General features: G+C 47.2%; 1 protein-coding gene across 1 annotated transcript in view; it reads right to left on the reverse strand.

The window, feature by feature from the left end:
- Positions 1 to 5,438: 5,438 nt before the first annotated feature.
- Positions 5,439 to 20,145, reverse strand: part of JAK3 (Janus kinase 3) — a 122,229-nt gene continuing 107,522 nt past the window's right edge. The window contains exons 21-24 of the mRNA XM_088478550.1: positions 17,529 to 17,701; positions 6,022 to 6,139; positions 5,778 to 5,888; positions 5,439 to 5,549 (exon numbers count right to left, since the gene is read on the reverse strand). Of these exons, the coding sequence (XP_088334676.1) occupies positions 5,439 to 5,549; positions 5,778 to 5,888; positions 6,022 to 6,139; positions 17,529 to 17,701 (513 nt within the window). The remainder of the gene's footprint in view (positions 5,550 to 5,777; positions 5,889 to 6,021; positions 6,140 to 17,528; positions 17,702 to 20,145) is intronic.

Raw genomic sequence — 20,145 nt, forward strand, 5'->3', positions numbered from 1 at the left:
TGCAATTTCAGGGCCTGATTCAGAGCCGGACGCTCTGACAGAGCGCTCACTCTGTATCAGGGCCATCCTTCTTGTTTTTCAGAGCGGCCTCCTGGCTGCTCGCATAGCTGTGGGTGACCACCCACAGCTATAGCGAGCGGCCAAGAAGATGGTCGCGATGGTCAAGACCATCATGACCATTGGGCTTGCGACGAGACCCTTGTGGTAGGGTCTCGTTGCCGCAAGCCCCAGAGTGCCCCAGCCGAAAGCACTGAAACTGACATCACTTGTCACTTGTGATGTCAGTGGGGCCGGCCCCAGACGGTAGGCATTCCCATGGGAATGCCTCCATCTGGGCAGCCACGCCCCCAGCCCGCCCACCAAAGGGCTGTCACTCAACATCAAAAGCAAGCCTCCTTTGGTACGAGACCCGGAGTGACGGATTGTCTGTCGCTATATGGGCCTCACGCATGCGCACGACAGAGCCGGCTCCGTCATGTGCATGCACACTGGGCCACCATCGACCCACTTGCAAACACATAGTGCTCGCAAGCGGGTCTGAATCAGGCCCTCAGATCAGTTATCACATCTTCACTTGTAACTCGGGAGAGAAATCTCGATTTGCTTCACCATCGGAAAACTCACTTTCAGCTAAACTCGCTTCCAAAACCAAAAAAAAAACAAGCCCGAGTTTAGGCGATGCAAATCGAGATAAAAAAACTCGACCTATCTCGAATCTTAGTAAATTTACCCCTAAGTGTGTGCACAAGTGCTTTGTGTGAGCTTGACCTTTCTGATACTGTTGTGCTCGCAGAGAAGCCACCTTCCACCATTTCTGGTCACTCTGCAAATGTGGGCATGAGCAGCACAAATATAGCTGATGACATAGAAATTGAGGATGCCACCGAGGAATTGCAAGAGAATAAGGGGGATATCTGTGTAGCTGATGCCAGCGCTAATGAGGATGTTGAGGATGAGGATGTTGTTTGTGTAAGTCAGACACCAGTGGAAGCATCTCTTGGCCATTGTCATGTCTGGACTTAGGAGCTCATTCAGACTCTCTCCTAGATGCGTATGCTTGCTCTATGCGTATGCAAATCCTGCTCATGCACAGCAAGGCAGGCGACTGCACGACAAGGCATTAGCACGCCCACTATGTCTTTGAGTTCACTGTGTGTATGCAGATGCCCACCAGCCATTCATTAGACACCACTTGCGCATGTCATCTCCTGGAAGTGCATGAAAACATTGGTACATCGAGCACCATCGGATTCCATCGCAGCGCTTGAGGTTGACTATACCCTTCCGCAAGTACTGCGATCACTACAGTGTGAAATCCCACCAAGTGACGAGTACTATGATGCTGCCTTTTAATTATGCACGCCTCTGAAACAGCATTGCAACACTTAGGCACACCTGCGTTCACATCTTCACTCCCCCGTTACTAGTGGTCTGCCCCTGTCACCACCCACAAATGGCCTCATCTGTTACTCATTCTGCTGGGCTGTCTATTCGCAGCGAGCGAACGCTTCCCGATCTCTCACACTGGTTCATGCACTGCGATGCGTACGCATGCGCAGATTGCAAAAATCGGCCAGCTTTGAGCAAACGCATCCTAGCGAGCAGGTCTGAATCAGCTCCTTAGGTCCAACAAATGCACCTCTTATGTGTGGATTTATATTTACCCAAATCCTGACAACAATTGTAAAATCATCTGTAGTGTTTGTAAAACCATGGTAAGTAGAGGTAGGGACATCTAGGAACCTCCTCCCTGTTATTTGAACTCATGAAAATTGTTTGACATCATCAGAAACTGGTGCTTAAAAAATAACAAAAAGCAGTGCAGCATCAGCTAGCTCCATTCTCTCAAGTTTAACTAGATCCCAGCACCAGCAATCTATACCGCCAACACCTTCATCCTCAATATACTTCAGACATCCGAGTCAATCCGAGCGGCGTCTCTGGTTTTCCTGTCTGACTCGGATTCCTCTTCGAGGCAAAAGTCATCCACGTAGCATAATATAAGGATTCGCGGACAGGACTCGCGCCATTTCCCTGTCAGGCACACTGATGTATGCTGCGCTGTACTCTGCTGTATATAGGCTGTGTTGTGTCCAGACTCACAAGTGGCTGTGCTGCTCTTAGTCAATGTGTATAGGGAGGGGGCATGCTGCTGTATGCTGTGCAGTACTCTGCTGTAAATTATCTGTGCTGTGTCCATCAGAAAAGACGTTCACATGCATATATAAGCCCTTTGACTCCACGCATTTTTAACTGATCCACTGTTTGGCACACTGTGGCCTAGTGCGCTTTGTTCATGACATGTGCATATATAAGCCCTGCGGCTCCATGCAGTTTGAAATGAGCTGTGACATTAAAAAATTAAAAAATTCTAGTTTGTACTGTTTGGTACACTTTACCCTAATGCACTTTGTTCACGTGCATATATAAGCCCTGTGGATCCACACAGTTTAAATTGAGCTGCGACATAAAAAAATAAAAATAATAAATATAAATTCTATTGTTTGTACTGTTTGGTGTGCTTTACCCCAGTGTGCTTTGTTCACATGCGTATATAAGCTATGCAGTGATCTGCAAATTGAAAAAAGGATAATGTTCAGTTTAGAGAAAAGCAACCATATACTGTCGCTGCAGCTGCAGCCACCAGTTATGATGATGCTAGTCCTTCAACGTCATCTACTAAAGCCGATGCTCAAGGGCATAGAAGGTCTAAGTCAGGGTATTTAAAATAATAAAAAAACAATATACAATGCTAAAGAAAAAAACACATCTAATAAAGGGAAAGTGTGGTCAGACACCAGTGGAAGCAGCTCTTGGCCATGATAAGAGGAAGGCCATTGACCTGCCTGGGCATAGGACTAACAAATGCACCTCTTATGTGTGGAATTATATTTACCCAAATCCTGACAACAATTGTCAAGTCGTGTAGTGTTTGTAAAACCATGGTAAGTAGAGGTAGGAACATTAACCATCTCCTCCTCCCTGTTATTTGCATTGAACTCATAAAAATTGTTTGACAAAATTAGAAACTAGTGCTTAAAAAATAACAAAAAGCAGTCCAGCATCAGCTAGCTCCATTCACTCAAGTTCAACTAGAGCCCAGCACCTGCAATCTATACTGCCAACACATTCATCCTCCATATACTCAGTAATGATCGGAGGTAGTCCTGCATACAATTTTTTAAGGCTAGTTGATCCTCCCCTATCCAGTATTAATCAGAAGAATCCTTCAGTGCAAGGCCTGCTGCTGCTGGGGACAGACCTTCATACCAGAAGGGGACCAAGAAGACTACTATTTTAAAAAAACAACTGACTGTGAAACAATCCATTGCAAGGGGAAGCAAGTATGACAGCTCTCACCCAGTTGCACAGCAGATCACTAATGCATTCACGACTATGCTAGCATTAGATTGGCATCCAATGTCCGCCTTTAATGGAGTGGGTTTCACACAGTTAATTGAGGTCTTGTGTCCCCATTACTAAATTCCATCTTGATTCCATTATACACGAAAAGCCATTCCTCAGCTGTCCCAGGACATTAAAAAAATTATTGGCCTACAAAAAGCCAATGTACCCACTGTCCACCAAACCACAGATATGTGGATAAGCAGTAGTGAGCAAACTACAGATTACATGACTGTGACAGCCCACTGGGTGAGTGATTTGTCTTTAGCAGAAGCAGTATCTAACAACCAAGGCCAGCTCATTCAGAGGCAGGCTACTCTGTATCACCAGCTTCACTAAGAGGCATACCGCCGACAAGCTCTTAGAAAAAATGGTATGCCATAGCAAAATGGCTTACCCCACTTGGAATCTCCTCAGAATTTGTGACTTCTGACAATGCCACCAATATTGTGAAAGCATTACAGCTGAGTGAATTCCAACATGTCCCATATTTTGCACACACAATCAACTTGGTGGTACAGGGTTTTTTAAAAAATGACAAGGGCGTGCAGGAGATGGTGTCTATGACCCAAAAAATTATGGGACAGTTTTGCCATTTAGCCACAGTGGGCAGGAGATTGCAGCAGCTGCAAGAACAGTTGAATTTGTCCTGCCACCAACTGAAGCAAGAGGTGGTAACCAGGTGGAATTCCACCCTTTATATGACTCAGCAGATGGATGAATAGCAAAAAGCCATCCACAGCTCTACCACAAGCCATGACATTGGGAGAGGAGGGGAACTGTTCCTTAGTCCAGCACAGAATGCTTTCCATCTTGCATAAGGTAGTCAAACCCTTCGAAGTAACCACCTGTGAAGTGAGTTCATAAATTTTCTTCGGAATAAAAAAATTAAATTTAACTTACCAACGAATCAATCCTTCCTTTCCCTGCCTTTTCTCTATATACATACTCTACCTCCGTCAGGCCACTGATCTAGTTCTTCATTAATGAAAAGTTACTGCCACTCTATTTCCTAGATGTGCCATGTTGGAAGTTGAACTGCCATAGCCGCTGAAATCTTCAGCATGCGGTTGCTGAATGCCAAAAATGTCCAGAAATGTTTATGGCCACAGACAGCATCTCCTACATGCCCCTTTATTTTTTTTTAAAATTGAACCACCAAGTTGATTTTGTGTGCAAGGCATGTGACATGTTGTTCACCCATGCTCACCCCTCCTCCCTCATAAATTTGTCTCGGAATCAAAAAATTTAATTAACTTGCCAAACTAATCAATCCTTCCTTACCCTGCCTTCAACTACATACATACTCCATCTCCCTCAAGCCTCTTGATTAATGAAAACATTTGTTTCCTAATGTGTCATGTTGAAAGTTGAACTGCCACGTGTTTGTGCCAACCACTGCTGTCGCTTAGTTTAGTCAGCCAGCTAGCTCGGTGCAACCTTTTGACCTAAACTAGATGAAAACAATATTGTGAGCTGTGAGACAGTCAAAACTGACTGGAAATAAGTGTAAATTAATGTTATTGAGGTTAATAATACTCTAGGATCAAAAAAAGGATCAAATTATGTGATTTTAGCTTTTTTAAGCCAATTTTTGGAAAAAAAAATCAAAACCTGAACCAGTCTTGGCAGTTTGGCTAAACTAAACCCAGCCGACGAATTACAACCAAAACCAGCAAAAATGGTCCAGCAAACATCTCTAGTTTTATTGAACAAATTTTATTATACAGATAGGATTAAACCTGAAAATGATCCTGGAAGTTCCTTGTTTCCAATTGTACAAATAGTTCCATATAAGTATACTCACACTTATTCACTTGTAATTCATTTTATTTTCATAAGTAAAAATATTTGTTTAATGCAAAGAAAACCAAAAGAAAAACAGTGTATATCATACATCTTTGTGTAAATGTATGCATGTTTTGATATTTACTGTTATTGTATGCACAAGTTGAAAAGTTAACCTGTGTTACATTATTAAAAGGATTATGGGTTAGATGTGAACCTGATCTGCATGTACACTAGTATTAAGCTCACAAACTCTTGCACATCTTCCGGAACAGCTCGCACTGTTTGTCCAGGTCACTAAACGTTGGCCTGTCACAGGGGAGGAAGGACCAGCATGAGACCATCATCTCATATACCTGAAATGAAGGTACACACAGGTTTACATAAAAGATACAAGGAAGCCTAAGGTAAAACAAAGAACTACAGGAAAAGTTAAATGGAGACTTTATATCAATGCAGTAAGTTAGAATGTTTGGTTAAATTAACTATTAAAATGAAATGAAGTTTATATGTATATTGAGCTATATAAAAGGTTATGCAGATTAAATGTAAAGGACATTAAGGTGCTTGGTTTAGGAGCTTACGTGTACTGGACAGCTTGGTGGAGTCTGCAGTCTTTTATCAGCTCTTAATAGTTCTACAAGCGCGCAAACAGTTTGCTGGGAATTGTGGGGTCCCATCATACGACGATACTCCTGATAAAGGCAAGACTTAAGTTTAATCATTTTGAACAGTTGTAAACCAAGTAAATTTTGACTTTGCTGTATCAGGAAAAAATGTAATCTAAAATTTTGTGAAATGATGTTGAATGGAGTCTCAAACACTTACCGCTGATGGGCTGCAGCTTCTTTCGCAGTAAGTGAACAGTTCATAAAGGAGTACCCCAAAACTCCAGACATCTGACTCACGGGAATAAATATTGTCTGAGAGAGACTCAGGGGCATGCCTGAGAGAGAGAGGGAGAGAGAGAGAGAGAGAGAGAGAGAGAGAGAGAGAGAGAGAAAAGAGTAAATGGATTGGTGTGTGGTTAGTGAGAAGTTAATTAGCAATCTGACACATAGTACATTCATTTATTATATGTGTGGAAACCATGGGCTAAATATACTGATTCTCAGTTGATGGACTAAAAGGTTTTATTTCCTCAGTCCCCGTCCCCAGTCCTCACAATTGGGGGGCACCTTCCAGGATCCTAACATCTCTTCTTTTCTTCTAATATCTCTTTCAGTTTATCTCTTTTCTTGTCAATTTTTGTTTTGTACAGTAGCTAAGATTTTATAACTAAATTTGTTGAACATGTAACTGTACCAATAATATTCAATGCCTATGTGACTGTGACAAACTAAGTTAAACCATTAGCTGCACACTGATTCTAATTGTTGGTTCTCTATTAGGATGGATGAGGCCTTCCTCTGAGTGTTCTTCACAAGTTCATATTTATTTGACTTTATACTTTCAGAAAAATGACTCCTCGTTATGTTATGAATTACTGTTATTAAAGTTCAGAGGATCACCTAATAGGCAGCTGCCTGTGTGCTCACAAATTAGAAAGACGCACATAAAAAAAGCCTGAAATGTATGTACATGCACATGTAGAGACAGATGCATCTCAGTTACAATTGTGCATATAACCTCATGAAAGCATGGAGATATTGGAGTAGTTTGACACGGTTATTAGTAAATGGTAACACTATTATATTGTACAAAATATAATATTATAATCAAGTGTTGTAACTGCAGAGTCATCAATGTCTAAGTGTGTCACCTACTAAACTCAGGTGCGTAGAGTAGGCGAAGTGTGCAAAACAGGTGCTCTGGGCACCAGCGACTGGTAGGGTACAAACAGAGCCTTTCTGCTTGTTCTTACTGATATTTATAGACCATAAAGGTAGGTGATCTATTACTCTGCAGCCTGGTCGACGGTGGATACAATGGAGGCACAGATACACAACAAAAGGCACAGGTTTTCCAGTTCACAAAGCTCATGTTGCACCCCTGACATCACCTCTACTCCTCCTCCCATAGAGGCTGTCCAGAGCCCACTATATCAACATTCTGAGTGCTGCTCTTCCTCAACATGCCGAGACCTCTGACCACACCTCTGCTCTTCCTTCCATAGATCAACACTGACTGCGCAGCTCTTCCTCAACATGCCAAGACCCCTGACCACACCTCTGCTCTTCCTCCCATAGATCAACACTGACTGCGCAGCTCTTCCTCAAAATGCCAAGACCCCTGACAACAGCTCTGCTCTTCCTCCCATAGATCAACATTGAGGTGTCTATTTACTAAGCAGTGTTAGGAGAAGTGAAAAATGAACAGTGAAAGTGATAAGTTGCCAGCCAATCGGCTCCTAACTGCCATATCAAAGGCTGTGTTTGAAAAATGGCAGTTGGGAGCTGATTGGCTGGCACCTTATCACTTTTCACTCTTCACTTTTCACTTCTCCTAACACTGCTTAGTAAATAGACCCCTGACTGCACAGCTCATCCTGCACATGCTGAGACATCTGACCACACCTCTGCTCTTCCTCCCATAGATCAACACTGACTAGGCAGCTCTTCCTCAACATGCCAAGACCCCTGACCACACCTCTGCTCTTCCTCCCATAGATCAACACTGACTGCGCAACTCTTCCTCAACATGCCAAGACCTATGACAACAGCTCTGCTCTTCCTTCCATAGATCAACACTGACTGCGCAGCTCTTCCTCAACATGCCAAGACCCCTGACCACACCTCTACTCTTCCTTCCATAGATCAACGCTGACTGCGCAGCTCTTCCTCAACATGCCAAGACCCCTGACCACAGCTCTGCTCTTCCTCCCATAGATCAACACTGACTACGCAGCTCTACCTGCACATGCTGAGACATCTGACCACACCTCTGCTCTTCCTCCCATAGATCAACACTGACTAGGCAGCTCTTCCTGCACATGCTGAAACATCTGACCACAGCTCTGCTCTTCCTCCCATAGATCAACACTGACTAGGCAGCTCTTGCACATGCTGAAACATCTGACCAAAGCTCTGCTCTTCCTCCCATAGATCAACACTGACTAGGCAGCTCTTCCTGCACATGCTGAAACATCTGACCACACCTCTGCTCTTCCTCCCATAGATCAACACTGACTAGGCAGCTCTTCCTCAACATGCCAAGACCCCTGACCACACCTCTGCGCTTCCTCCCATAGATCAATACTGACTGCACAGCTCTTCCTCAACATGCCAAGACCTATGACAACAGCTCTGCTCTTCCTTCCACAGATCAACACTGACAGCGCAGCTCTTCCTCAACATGCCAAGACCCCTGACCACAGCTCTGCTCTTCCTTCCATAGATCAACACTGACTGCGCAGCTCTTCCTGCACATGCTGAGACATCTGACCACACCTCTGCTCTTCCTCCCATAGATCAACACTGACTAGGCAGCTCTTCCTCCCATAGATCAACACTGACTAGGCAGCTCTTCCTCAACATGCCAAGACCTCTGACCACAGCTCTGCTCTTCCTCCCATAGATCAACACTGACTGCGCAGCTCTTCCTCAACATGCCAAGACCTATGACAACAGCTCTGCTCTTCCTTCCATAGATCAACACTGACTGCGCAGCTCTTCCTCAACATGCCAAGACCCCTGACCACACCTCTGCTCTTCCTTCCATAGATCAACACTGACTGCACAGCTCTTCCTCAACATGCCAAGACCCCTGACCACAGCTCTGCTCTTCCTCCCATAGATCAACACTGACTATGCAGCTCTTCCTCAACATGCCGAGACCCCTGACCACAGCTCTGCTCTTCCTCCCATAGATCAACACTGACTGTGCAGCTCTTCCTCAACATGCCAAGACCCCTGACCACACCTCTGCTCTTCCTCCCATAGATCAACACTGACTGCGCAGCTCTTCCTCAAAATGCCAAGACCCCTGACAACAGCTCTGCTCTTCCTCCCATAGATCAACACTGAGGTGTCTATTTACTAAGCAGTGTTAGGAGAAGTGAAAAATGAACAGTGAAAGTGATAAGTTGCCAGCCAATCGGCTCCTAACTGCCATATCAAAGGCTGTGTTTGAAAAATGGCAGTTGGGAGCTGATTGGCTGGCACCTTATCACTTTTCACTCTTCACTTTTCACTTCTCCTAACACTGCTTAGTAAATAGACCCCTGACTGCACAGCTCATCCTGCACATGCTGAGACATCTGACCACACCTCTGCTCTTCCTCCCATAGATCAACACTGACTAGGCAGCTCTTCCTCAACATGCCAAGACCCCTGACCACACCTCTGCTCTTCCTCCCATAGATCAACACTGACTGCGCAGCTCTTCCTCAACATGCCAAGACCCCTGACCACACCTCTGCTCTTCCTCCCATAGATCAACACTGAGGTGTCTATTTACTAAGCAGTGTTAGGAGAAGTGAAAAGTGAAGAGTGAAAGTGATAAGCTGCCAGCCAATCAGCTCCTAACTGTCATATCAAAGGCTGTGTTTGAAAAATGGCAGTTGGGAGCTGATTGGCTGGCACCTTATCACTTTTCACTCTTCACTTTTCACTTATCCTAACACTGCTTAGTAAATAGACCCCTGACTGCACAGCTCATCCTGCACATGCTGAGACATCTGACCACACCTCTGCTCTTCCTCCCATAGATCAACACTGACTAGGCAGCTCTTCCTCAACATGCCAAGACCCCTGACCACACCTCTGCTCTTCCTCCCATAGATCAACACTGACTGCGCAGCTCATCCTCAACATGCCAAGACCTATGACAACAGCTCTGCTCTTCCTTCCATAGATCAACACTGACTGCGCAGCTCTTCCTCAACATGCCAAGACCCCTGACCACACCTCTGCTCTTCCTTCCATAGATCAACGCTGACTGCGCAGCTCTTCCTCAACATGCCAAGACCCCTGACCACAGCTCTGCTCTTCCTCCCATAGATCAACACTGACTACGCAGCTCTTCCTCAACATGCCAAGACCCCTGACCACAGCTCTGCTCTTACTCCCATAGATCAACACTGACTGCGCAGCTCTACCTGCACATGCTGAGACATCTGACCACACCTCTGCTCTTCCTCCCATAGATCAACACTGACTAGGCAGCTCTTCCTGCACATGCTGAAACATCTGACCACAGCTCTGCTCTTACTCCCATAGATCAACACTGACTAGGCAGCTCTTGCACATGCTGAAACATCTGACCAAAGCTCTGCTCTTCCTCCCATAGATCAACACTGACTAGGCAGCTCTTCCTGCACATGCTGAAACATCTGACCACACCTCTGCTCTTCCTCCCATAGATCAACACTGACTAGGCAGCTCTTCCTCAACATGGCAAGACCCCTGACCACACCTCTGCGCTTCCTCCCATAGATCAACACTGACTGCACAGCTCTTCCTCAACATGCCAAGACCTATGACAACAGCTCTGCTCTTCCTTCCACAGATCAACACTGACAGCGCAGCTCTTCCTCAACATGCCAAGACCCCTGACCACAGCTCTGCTCTTCCTTCCATAGATCAACACTGACTGCGCAGCTCTTCCTGCACATACTGAGACATCTGACCACACCTCTGCTCTTCCTCCCATAGATCAACACTGACTAGCCAGCTCTTCCTCCCATAGATCAACACTGACTAGGCAGCTCTTCCTCAACATGCCAAGACCTCTGACCACAGCTCTGCTCTTCCTCCCATAGATCAACACTGACTGCGCAGCTCTTCCTCAACATTCCAAGACCTATGACAACAGCTCTGCTCTTCCTTCCATAGATCAACACTGACTGCGCAGCTCTTCCTCAACATGCCAAGACCCCTGACCACACCTCTGCTCTTCCTTCCATAGATCAACACTGACTGCGCAGCTCTTCCTCAACATGCCAAGACCCCTGACCACAGCTCTGCTCTTCCTCCCATAGATCAACACTGACTATGCAGCTCTTCCTCAACATGCCAAGACCCCTGACCACAGCTCTGCTCTTCCTCCCATAGATCAACACTGACTGTGCAGCTCTTCCTCAACATGCCAAGACCCCTGACCACACTTCTGCTCTTCCTCCCATAGATCAACACTGACTGCGCAGCTCTTCCTCAAAATGCCAAGACCCCTGACAACAGCTCTGCTCTTCCTCCCATAGATCAACACTGAGGTGTCTATTTACTAAGCAGTGTTAGGAGAAGTGAAAAATGAAGAGTGAAAGTGATAAGTTGCCAGCCAATCGGCTCCTAACTGCCATATCAAAGGCTGTGTTTGAAAAATGGCAGTTGGGAGCTGATTGGCTGGCACCTTATCACTTTTCACTCTTCACTTTTCACTTCTCCTAACACTGCTTAGTAAATAGACCCCTGACTGCACAGCTCATCCTGCACATGCTGAGACATCTGACCACACCTCTGCTCTTCCTCCCATAGATCAACACTGACTAGGCAGCTCTTCCTCAACATGCCAAGACCCCTGACCACACCTCTGCTCTTCCTCCCATAGATCAACACTGACTGCGCAGCTCTTCCTCAACATGCCAAGACCCCTGACCACACCTCTGCTCTTCCTCCCATAGATCAACACTGAGGTGTCTATTTACTAAGCAGTGTTAGGAGAAGTGAAAAGTGAAGAGTGAAAGTGATAAGCTGCCAGCCAATCAGCTCCTAACTGTCATATCAAAGGCTGTGTTTGAAAAATGGCAGTTGGGAGCTGATTGGCTGGCACCTTATCACTTTTCACTCTTCACTTTTCACTTATCCTAACACTGCTTAGTAAATAGACCCCTGACTGCACAGCTCATCCTGCACATGCTGAGACATCTGACCACACCTCTGCTCTTCCTCCCATAGATCAACACTGACTAGGCAGCTCTTCCTGCACATGCTGAAACATCTGACCACAGCTCTGCTCTTCCTCCCATAGATCAACACTGACTAGGCAGCTCTTGCACATGCTGAAACATCTGACCAAAGCTCTGCTCTTCCTCCCATAGATCAACACTGACTAGGCAGCTCTTCCTGCACATGCTGAGACATCTGACCACACCTCTGCTCTTCCTCCCATAGATCAACACTGACTAGGCAGCTCTTCCTCCCATAGATCAACACTGACTAGGCAGCTCTTCCTCAACATGCCAAGACCCCTGACCACACCTCTGCTCTTCCTCCCATAGATCAACACTGACTGCGCAGCTCTTCCTCAACATGCCAAGACCCCTGACCACACCTCTGCTCTTCCTCCCATAGATCAACACTGAGGTGTCTATTTACTAAGCAGTGTTAGGAGAAGTGAAAAGTGAAGAGTGAAAGTGATAAGCTGCCAGCCAATCAGCTCCTAACTGTCATATGAAAGGCTGTGTTTGAAAAATGGCAGTTGGGAGCTGATTGGCTGGCACCTTATCACTTTTCACTCTTCACTTTTCACTTATCCTAACACTGCTTAGTAAATAGACCCCTGACTGCACAGCTCATCCTGCACATGCTGAGAAATCTGACCACACCTCTGCTCTTCCTCCCATAGATCAACACTGACTAGGCAGCTCTTCCTCAACATGCCAAGACCCCTGACCACACCTCTGCTCTTCCTCCCATAGATCAACACTGACTGCGCAGCTCTTCCTCAAAATGGCAAGACCTATGACAACAGCTCTGCTCTTCCTTCCATAGATCAACACTGACTGCACAGCTCTTCCTCAACATGCCAAGACCCCTGACCAAACCTCTGCTCTTCCTTCCATAGATCAACACTGACTGCGCAGCTCTTCCTCAACATGCCAAGACCCCTGACCACAGCTCTGCTCTTCCTCCCATAGATCAACACTGACTACGCAGCTCTTCCTCAACATGCCAAGACCCCTGACTACAGCTCTCCTCTTCCTCCCATAGGTCAACACTGACTGCGCAGCTCTACCTGCACATGCTGAGACATCTGACCACACCTCTGCTCTTCCTCCCATAGATCAACACTGACTAGGCAGCTCTTCCTGCACATGCTGAAACATCTGACCACAGCTCTGCTCTTCCTCCCATAGATCAACACTGACTAGGCAGCTCTTGCACATGCTGAAACATCTGACCAAAGCTCTGCTCTTCCTCCCATAGATCAACACTGACTAGGCAGCTCTTCCTGCACATGCTGAAACATCTGACCACACCTCTGCTCTTCCTCCCATAGATCAACACTGACTAGGCAGCTCTTCCTCAACATGCCAAGACCCCTGACCACACCTCTGCGCTTCCTCCCATAGATCAACACTGACTGTACAGCTCTTCCTCAACATGCCAAGACCTATGACAACAGCTCTGCTCTTCCTTCCACAGATCAACACTGACAGCGCAGCTCTTCCTCAACATGCCAAGACCCCTGACCACAGCTCTGCTCTTCCTTCCATAGATCAACACTGACTGCGCAGCTCTTCCTGCACATGCTGAGACATCTGACCACACCTCTGCTCTTCCTCCCATAGATCAACACTGACTAGGCAGCTCTTCCTCCCATAGATCAACACTGACTAGGCAGCTCTTCCTCAACATGCCAAGACCCCTGACCACACCTCTGCTCTTCCTCCCATAGATCAACACTGACTGCGCAGCTCTTCCTCAACATGCCAAGACCCCTGACCACACCTCTGCTCTTCCTCCCATAGATCAACACTGAGGTGTCTATTTACTAAGCAGTGTTAGGAGAAGTGAAAAGTGAAGAGTGAAAGTGATAAGCTGCCAGCCAATCAGCTCCTAACTGTCATATGAAAGGCTGTGTTTGAAAAATGGCAGTTGGGAGCTGATTGGCTGGCACCTTATCACTTTTCACTCTTCACTTTTCACTTATCCTAACACTGCTTAGTAAATAGACCCCTGACTGCACAGCTCATCCTGCACATGCTGAGAAATCTGACCACACCTCTGCTCTTCCTCCCATAGATCAACACTGACTAGGCAGCTCTTCCTCAACATGCCAAGACCCCTGACCACACCTCTGCTCTTCCTCCCATAGATCAACACTGACTGCGCAGCTCTTCCTCAAAATGCCAAGACCTATGACAACAGCTCTGCTCTTCCTTCCATAGATCAACACTGACTGCACAGCTCTTCCTCAACATGCCAAGACCCCTGACCAAACCTCTGCTCTTCCTTCCATAGATCAACACTGACTGCGCAGCTCTTCCTCAACATGCCAAGACCCCTGACCACAGCTCTGCTCTTCCTCCCATAGATCAACACTGACTACGCAGCTCTTCCTCAACATGCCAAGACCCCTGACTACAGCTCTCCTCTTCCTCCCATAGGTCAACACTGACTGCGCAGCTCTACCTGCACATGCTGAGACATCTGACCACACCTCTGCTCTTCCTCCCATAGATCAACACTGACTAGGCAGCTCTTCCTGCACATGCTGAAACATCTGACCACAGCTCTGCTCTTCCTCCCATAGATCAACACTGACTAGGCAGCTCTTGCACATGCTGAAACATCTGACCAAAGCTCTGCTCTTCCTCCCATAGATCAACACTGACTAGGCAGCTCTTCCTGCACATGCTGAAACATCTGACCACACCTCTGCTCTTCCTCCCATAGATCAACACTGACTAGGCAGCTCTTCCTCAACATGCCAAGACCCCTGACCACACCTCTGCGCTTCCTCCCATAGATCAACACTGACTGTACAGCTCTTCCTCAACATGCCAAGACCTATGACAACAGCTCTGCTCTTCCTTCCACAGATCAACACTGACAGCGCAGCTCTTCCTCAACATGCCAAGACCCCTGACCACAGCTCTGCTCTTCCTTCCATAGATCAACACTGACTGCGCAGCTCTTCCTGCACATGCTGAGACATCTGACCACACCTCTGCTCTTCCTCCCATAGATCAACACTGACTAGGCAGCTCTTCCTCCCATAGATCAACACTGACTAGGCAGCTCTTCCTCAACATGCCAAGACCTCTGACCACAGCTCTGCTCTTCCTCCCATAGATCAACACTGACTGCGCAGCTCTACCTGCACATGCTGAGACATCTGACCACACCTCTGCTCTTCCTCCCATAGATCAACACTGACTAGGCAGCTCTTCTTGCACATGCTGAAACATCTGACCACAGCTCTGCTCTTCCTCCCATAGATCAACACTGACTAGGCAGCTCTTCCTGCACATGCTGAAACATCTGACCACAGCTCTGCTCTTCCTCCCATAGATCAACACTGACTAGGCAGCTCTTCCTGCACATGCTGAAACATCTGACCACACCTCTGCTCTTCCTCCCATAGATCAACACTGACTAGGCAGCTCTTCTTGCACATGCTGAAACATCTGACCACAGCTCTGCTCTTCCTCCCATAGATCAACACTGACTAGGCAGCTCTTCCTGCACATGCTGAAACATCTGACCACACCTCTGCTCTTCCTCCAATAGATCAACTCTGACTAGGCAGCTCTTCCTCAACATGCCAAGACCCCTGACCACACCTCTGCGCTTCCTCCCATAGATCAACACTGACTGCACAGCTCTTCCTCAACATGCCAAGATCTATGACAACAGCTCTGCTCTTCCTTCCACAGATCAACACTGACTGTGCAGCTCTTCCTGCACATGCTGAGACATCTGACCACACCTCTGCTCTTCCTCCCATAGATCAACACTGAGTAGGCAGCTCTTCCTCCCATAGATCAACACTGACTAGGCAGCTCTTCCTCAACATGCCAAGACCTCTGACCACAGCTCTGCTCTTCCTTCCATAGATCAACACTGACTGCGCAGCTCTTCCTGCACATGCTGAGACATCTGACCACACCTCTGCCCTTCCTCCCATAGATCAACACTGACTAGGCAGCTCTTCCTCCCATAGATCAACACTGACTAGGCAGCTCTTCCTCAACATGCCAAGACCCCTGACCACAGCTCTGCTCTTCCTTCTATAGATCAACACTGACTGCGCAGCTCTTCCCGCACATGCCGTGGTCCATGACTTCCCCCTTTCTTCCTGAGCAGATCTGCTGCATCAATGGGATGGATAAGCCCCTGCATTTTGTCTGCCTCCTCCCCAGTGTTTATGTCTCTATTACACCGTCACTGTGTGTGTATTTGTGTCACCTCTCTGTCTGTCTGTGCCTGTATTCCCCCCCCCCCCTTCTGCTCTAGTTTTGTGCCATCTGTCTGTTTTTCTTTGTCACCCCCCTCCCTTGTGTGTCTCCACGTTGCAAGTATCTTTTCTTTCTCCCTCTACCCCTCCCCCACCTTGTCCTCTATTTGTAATTATTTAAAAACATGCTTTATTCCTTAATAAAGTTTTTTTTTGATGAATGATTTAAAATATTTGTATATTTGTTTTCAAAGTGATCTATTTTTAAACTTCTTATTTTGAACCATTTATTTTTAAACTAATGTTTTTTCCATCTTAATGAAAATGACAGCCCTCATCTGGCAAGCTGGTTCAAAGACTGGCCTGACAAAGTAGTTTATCCTAACCACTTTGTGCCAGTATCTGGGATATTTTTTGATACAGTATTTTTTTGCCACGCTAAAAATAAGTCACTATATGGGATTTTTACCATTTGAACTTTCCATGAAGTGCTGGTAACCCCCACTCATCCTGCACACATCTGTATTGGGGGGTGGGGGTGGATAGGGGTGCATCATAGTATGCACTTCCATTGGCTCCATGCTACACCTATGCTAGCTCATCCGCATTTTGCCCCTCAAGTCACCAATATGCAAAACATTTTAGGCAGACAGATTTTAAATGATTCTAAATGAGCCCCTCAGTGTTTTACAGTATGGAATATATTGTACTTGGGGCCTGATTCAGAGCCGGACGCTCTGACCAGAGCGCTCGCTCTGAATCAGGGCCCTCCTCCATGAAAATGGAGCAGCCTCCTGGCCGCTCGCATAGCTGTGGGTGCCACCCACAGCATATGCGAGCGGCCAAAAAGATGGTCGCGATGGTCTTGACCATCGCGACCATCGGACTTGCGACGGAGACCCTGCGGTAGGGTCTCCCTGCCACAAGCCCTGGAGTGATTTTGGCTCTATCAGAGCCAAAATCACTCCCACTGACATCACTAGTGATGTCAGTGGGGCCGGCTTCAGACGGTAGGCGTTCCCATGGGAACGCCTCCGTCTGGCAGGCACGCCCCCGACACGCCCACCAAAGGGGGCGTGCTGTCAATCAACATCGACAGCACGCCCCCTTTGGTGCGAGACCCGGAGCGACAGCTTGGCTGTCGCAGTCCGGGTCTCGCGCATGCGCACGACGGAGCTCCCTCCGTCGTGCGCATGCGCAGTGGGGAACATCGACCCACTTGCGAGCGTACTGCTGCTCGCGAGTGGGTCTGAATGTTTTTGCGCTTCACTTACCAAAAGATGGGGCTCTGTCCTCGTTCTCGAACAACGTAGTATTCTTTATCTTGTGGTAGGAGTTTTGTTAGTCCAAAATCTCCAATTTTCACATGATTTGGATGCTCTACGAGAATATTCCTACTCGCCAGATCCCTATGCAGATAACGCTGCGATCCCAAGTATAGCATGCCCTGAAAGACAAGCAGAAGTGTATAAAAATCAGCGAGTACAGAAAATGTCACATCGAAAAAGGAATGTTACTGTACCTAAGAAATATAACAAAAGGGTATTAAGTTTTTACATTTTATTTAATATTTTTATTTAGGAAGATAAAAGAAACACTCAGGGGTGAAGCACAATTGGCCATAATTGCTCCCACATTGCATACCTGGCACTAAGGACCTCATTCAGAGGCGGTCATTAGTAGCAAGCGGTCGCACTGAATCATGGCGGCTGCTTGCATCCTGAACGGCCGCCTCCAGCTTAATGACCGACCAGGTTGATGGTCGCGATGGTGATCACCATCGCGACCATCGGGGCTTACGACCAGACCCTAAGGTTGGGTCTGGGCACTCTAAGCCCCAGGGAGCTTTCAGCTCTGATGGAGCAGGAGGCTCCCCACTGACATCACTGATGATGTCAGTGCGGCCGCCCACAAAACGGTAGGCGTTCGTAAAGGAACGCCTCCGTTTTGGAAACCACCCCCCGGCCCGCCTACCAAACGTGGGCAGCTGTCGATCAACATCGACAGCCGCCCCTTTCTCTGTCGCTCCGGGGCTTGCACACGCGCAGTGCGGCCGCTGCGCGTGCGCTGGCCAAGCCATCAAGTCGGTTATAAGCGCATCGGCGCTCGCGACCGACTCTGAATGAGATCCTAAATGCTTATATTTGCCCATATGCAGAGTAGGGGTGTGCACCGGCCACTTTTCGTGTTTTGTGTTTTGGTTTTGGATGTGGATCTTTCTTCGTGTTTTGGATCTGGATTGGTTTTGCCAAAACCACCCTTCCATGTTTTGGGTTCTGGGTTTTGTGTTTTGGATCTGTATTTTTTTTTAAAAAAGCATAAAAACAGCTAAAATCACAGAATGTGTTGGTTTTTCTGCTCCTATGCTATTATTAACCTCAATAACCTTATTTTCCACTAATTTCCAGTCTATTCTGAACACCTCACACCTCACAATAGTGTTTTTATGTCCAAAAGGCTGCATCGAGGTAGCTGGATGACTATGCTAAGCGACACGAGTGGGCGGCACAAACACGTGACCCAACTAGGAGTGTTACTGCAGAGGCAGACAGGATGGCAGTTTGAAAAACTAGGCCCCAAACAGTACATAATGCAAAGAAAAAAAAGAGGTGCAAGATGGAATTGTCCTTGGGCCCTCCCACCCACACTTATGTTGTATAAATAGGACATGCACACTTTAACAAAGCAATCATTTCAGCGCCAGGGTCTGCCACACAACTGTGGCTGAAATGATTGGTTCGTTTGGGCCCCCACAAAACAAGCTGGCAATTAATCTGTCCCTGCACAAACTGGCTCTATGGAGGCAAGATGTCATCCTCATCCTCCTCATCCACCGATTCCTCACCCTCTTCAGTGTTGTGTACATCCTCATCCTCACAGAGTATTAACTCGTCCCCACTGGAATCCACCACCACAGGTCCCTCTGTACGTTCTGGAGGCTGGTCTCCCTGGAAGAGTTGATAATTCATTTTTATGAACATCATCTTCTCCACATTTTGTGGAAGCAACCTCCTACGCCTTTCGCTGACAAGGTTCCCGGCTGCACTAAACACTCTTTTGGAGTACACACTGGAGGGGGGGCAACTCAGGTAAAATAGAGCCAGTTTGTACAGGGGCCTCCAAATTGCCTCTTTTTCCTGCCAGTACAGGTATGGACTGTCTGACTGACTTGGATGCTGTCACCGATGTAATCCTCCACCATTCTGTCAGTGGTGACAGTATCATATGTAGTGACAGTAGACATGTCAGAAATTGTTGCCAGGTCCTTCAGTCCAAACCAGATGTCCAAACTTGGTCCTGCCTGCCCTGCATCACCGCCAGCGGGTTGCTTAGGATAGCTAAGTTATTTCCTGGCAGCCCGAGTTGCGGGAGAAAATGAAGAAGGAGCTGTTGACGTGTCACGTTCCGCTTCAGCTGACAGTGTTTTCACCAGCAGGTCTTTGCACCTCTGCAGGCTTGTATCGGCCGGAAAGAGAGACACCACATAGGCTTTAAATCTAGGATCGAGCACGGTGGCCAAAATGTAGTCGTCTGATTTCAACAGATTGACCACCCTGGAATCCTGGCAAAGCGAATGAAGGGCTTCATCCACAAGTCCCACATGCCGAGCGGAATCGCTCCGTCTTAGCTCCTCCTTCACTTTCTCCAGCTGCTTCTGCAAAAGCCTGATGAGGGGAATGACCTGACTCAAGCTGGCAGTGTCTGAACTGACTTCACGTTTGGCAAGTTCGAAGGGCTGGAGAACCTTGCACAACACGGAATTCATTCTCCACTGCGCTTGAGTCAGGTGCATAGCCCCTCCTTTGCCTATGTCATAGGTGGATGTATAGGCTTGAATAGCCTTTTGCTGCTCCTCCATCCTCTGAAGCATATAGAGCAGGGGTTCCCAAC

This window comes from Taudactylus pleione, unplaced genomic scaffold (genome assembly GCF_031769625.1).
Source record: "Taudactylus pleione unplaced genomic scaffold, aTauple2 ptg000214l, whole genome shotgun sequence".
NCBI lineage: Eukaryota > Metazoa > Chordata > Amphibia > Anura > Myobatrachidae > Taudactylus > Taudactylus pleione.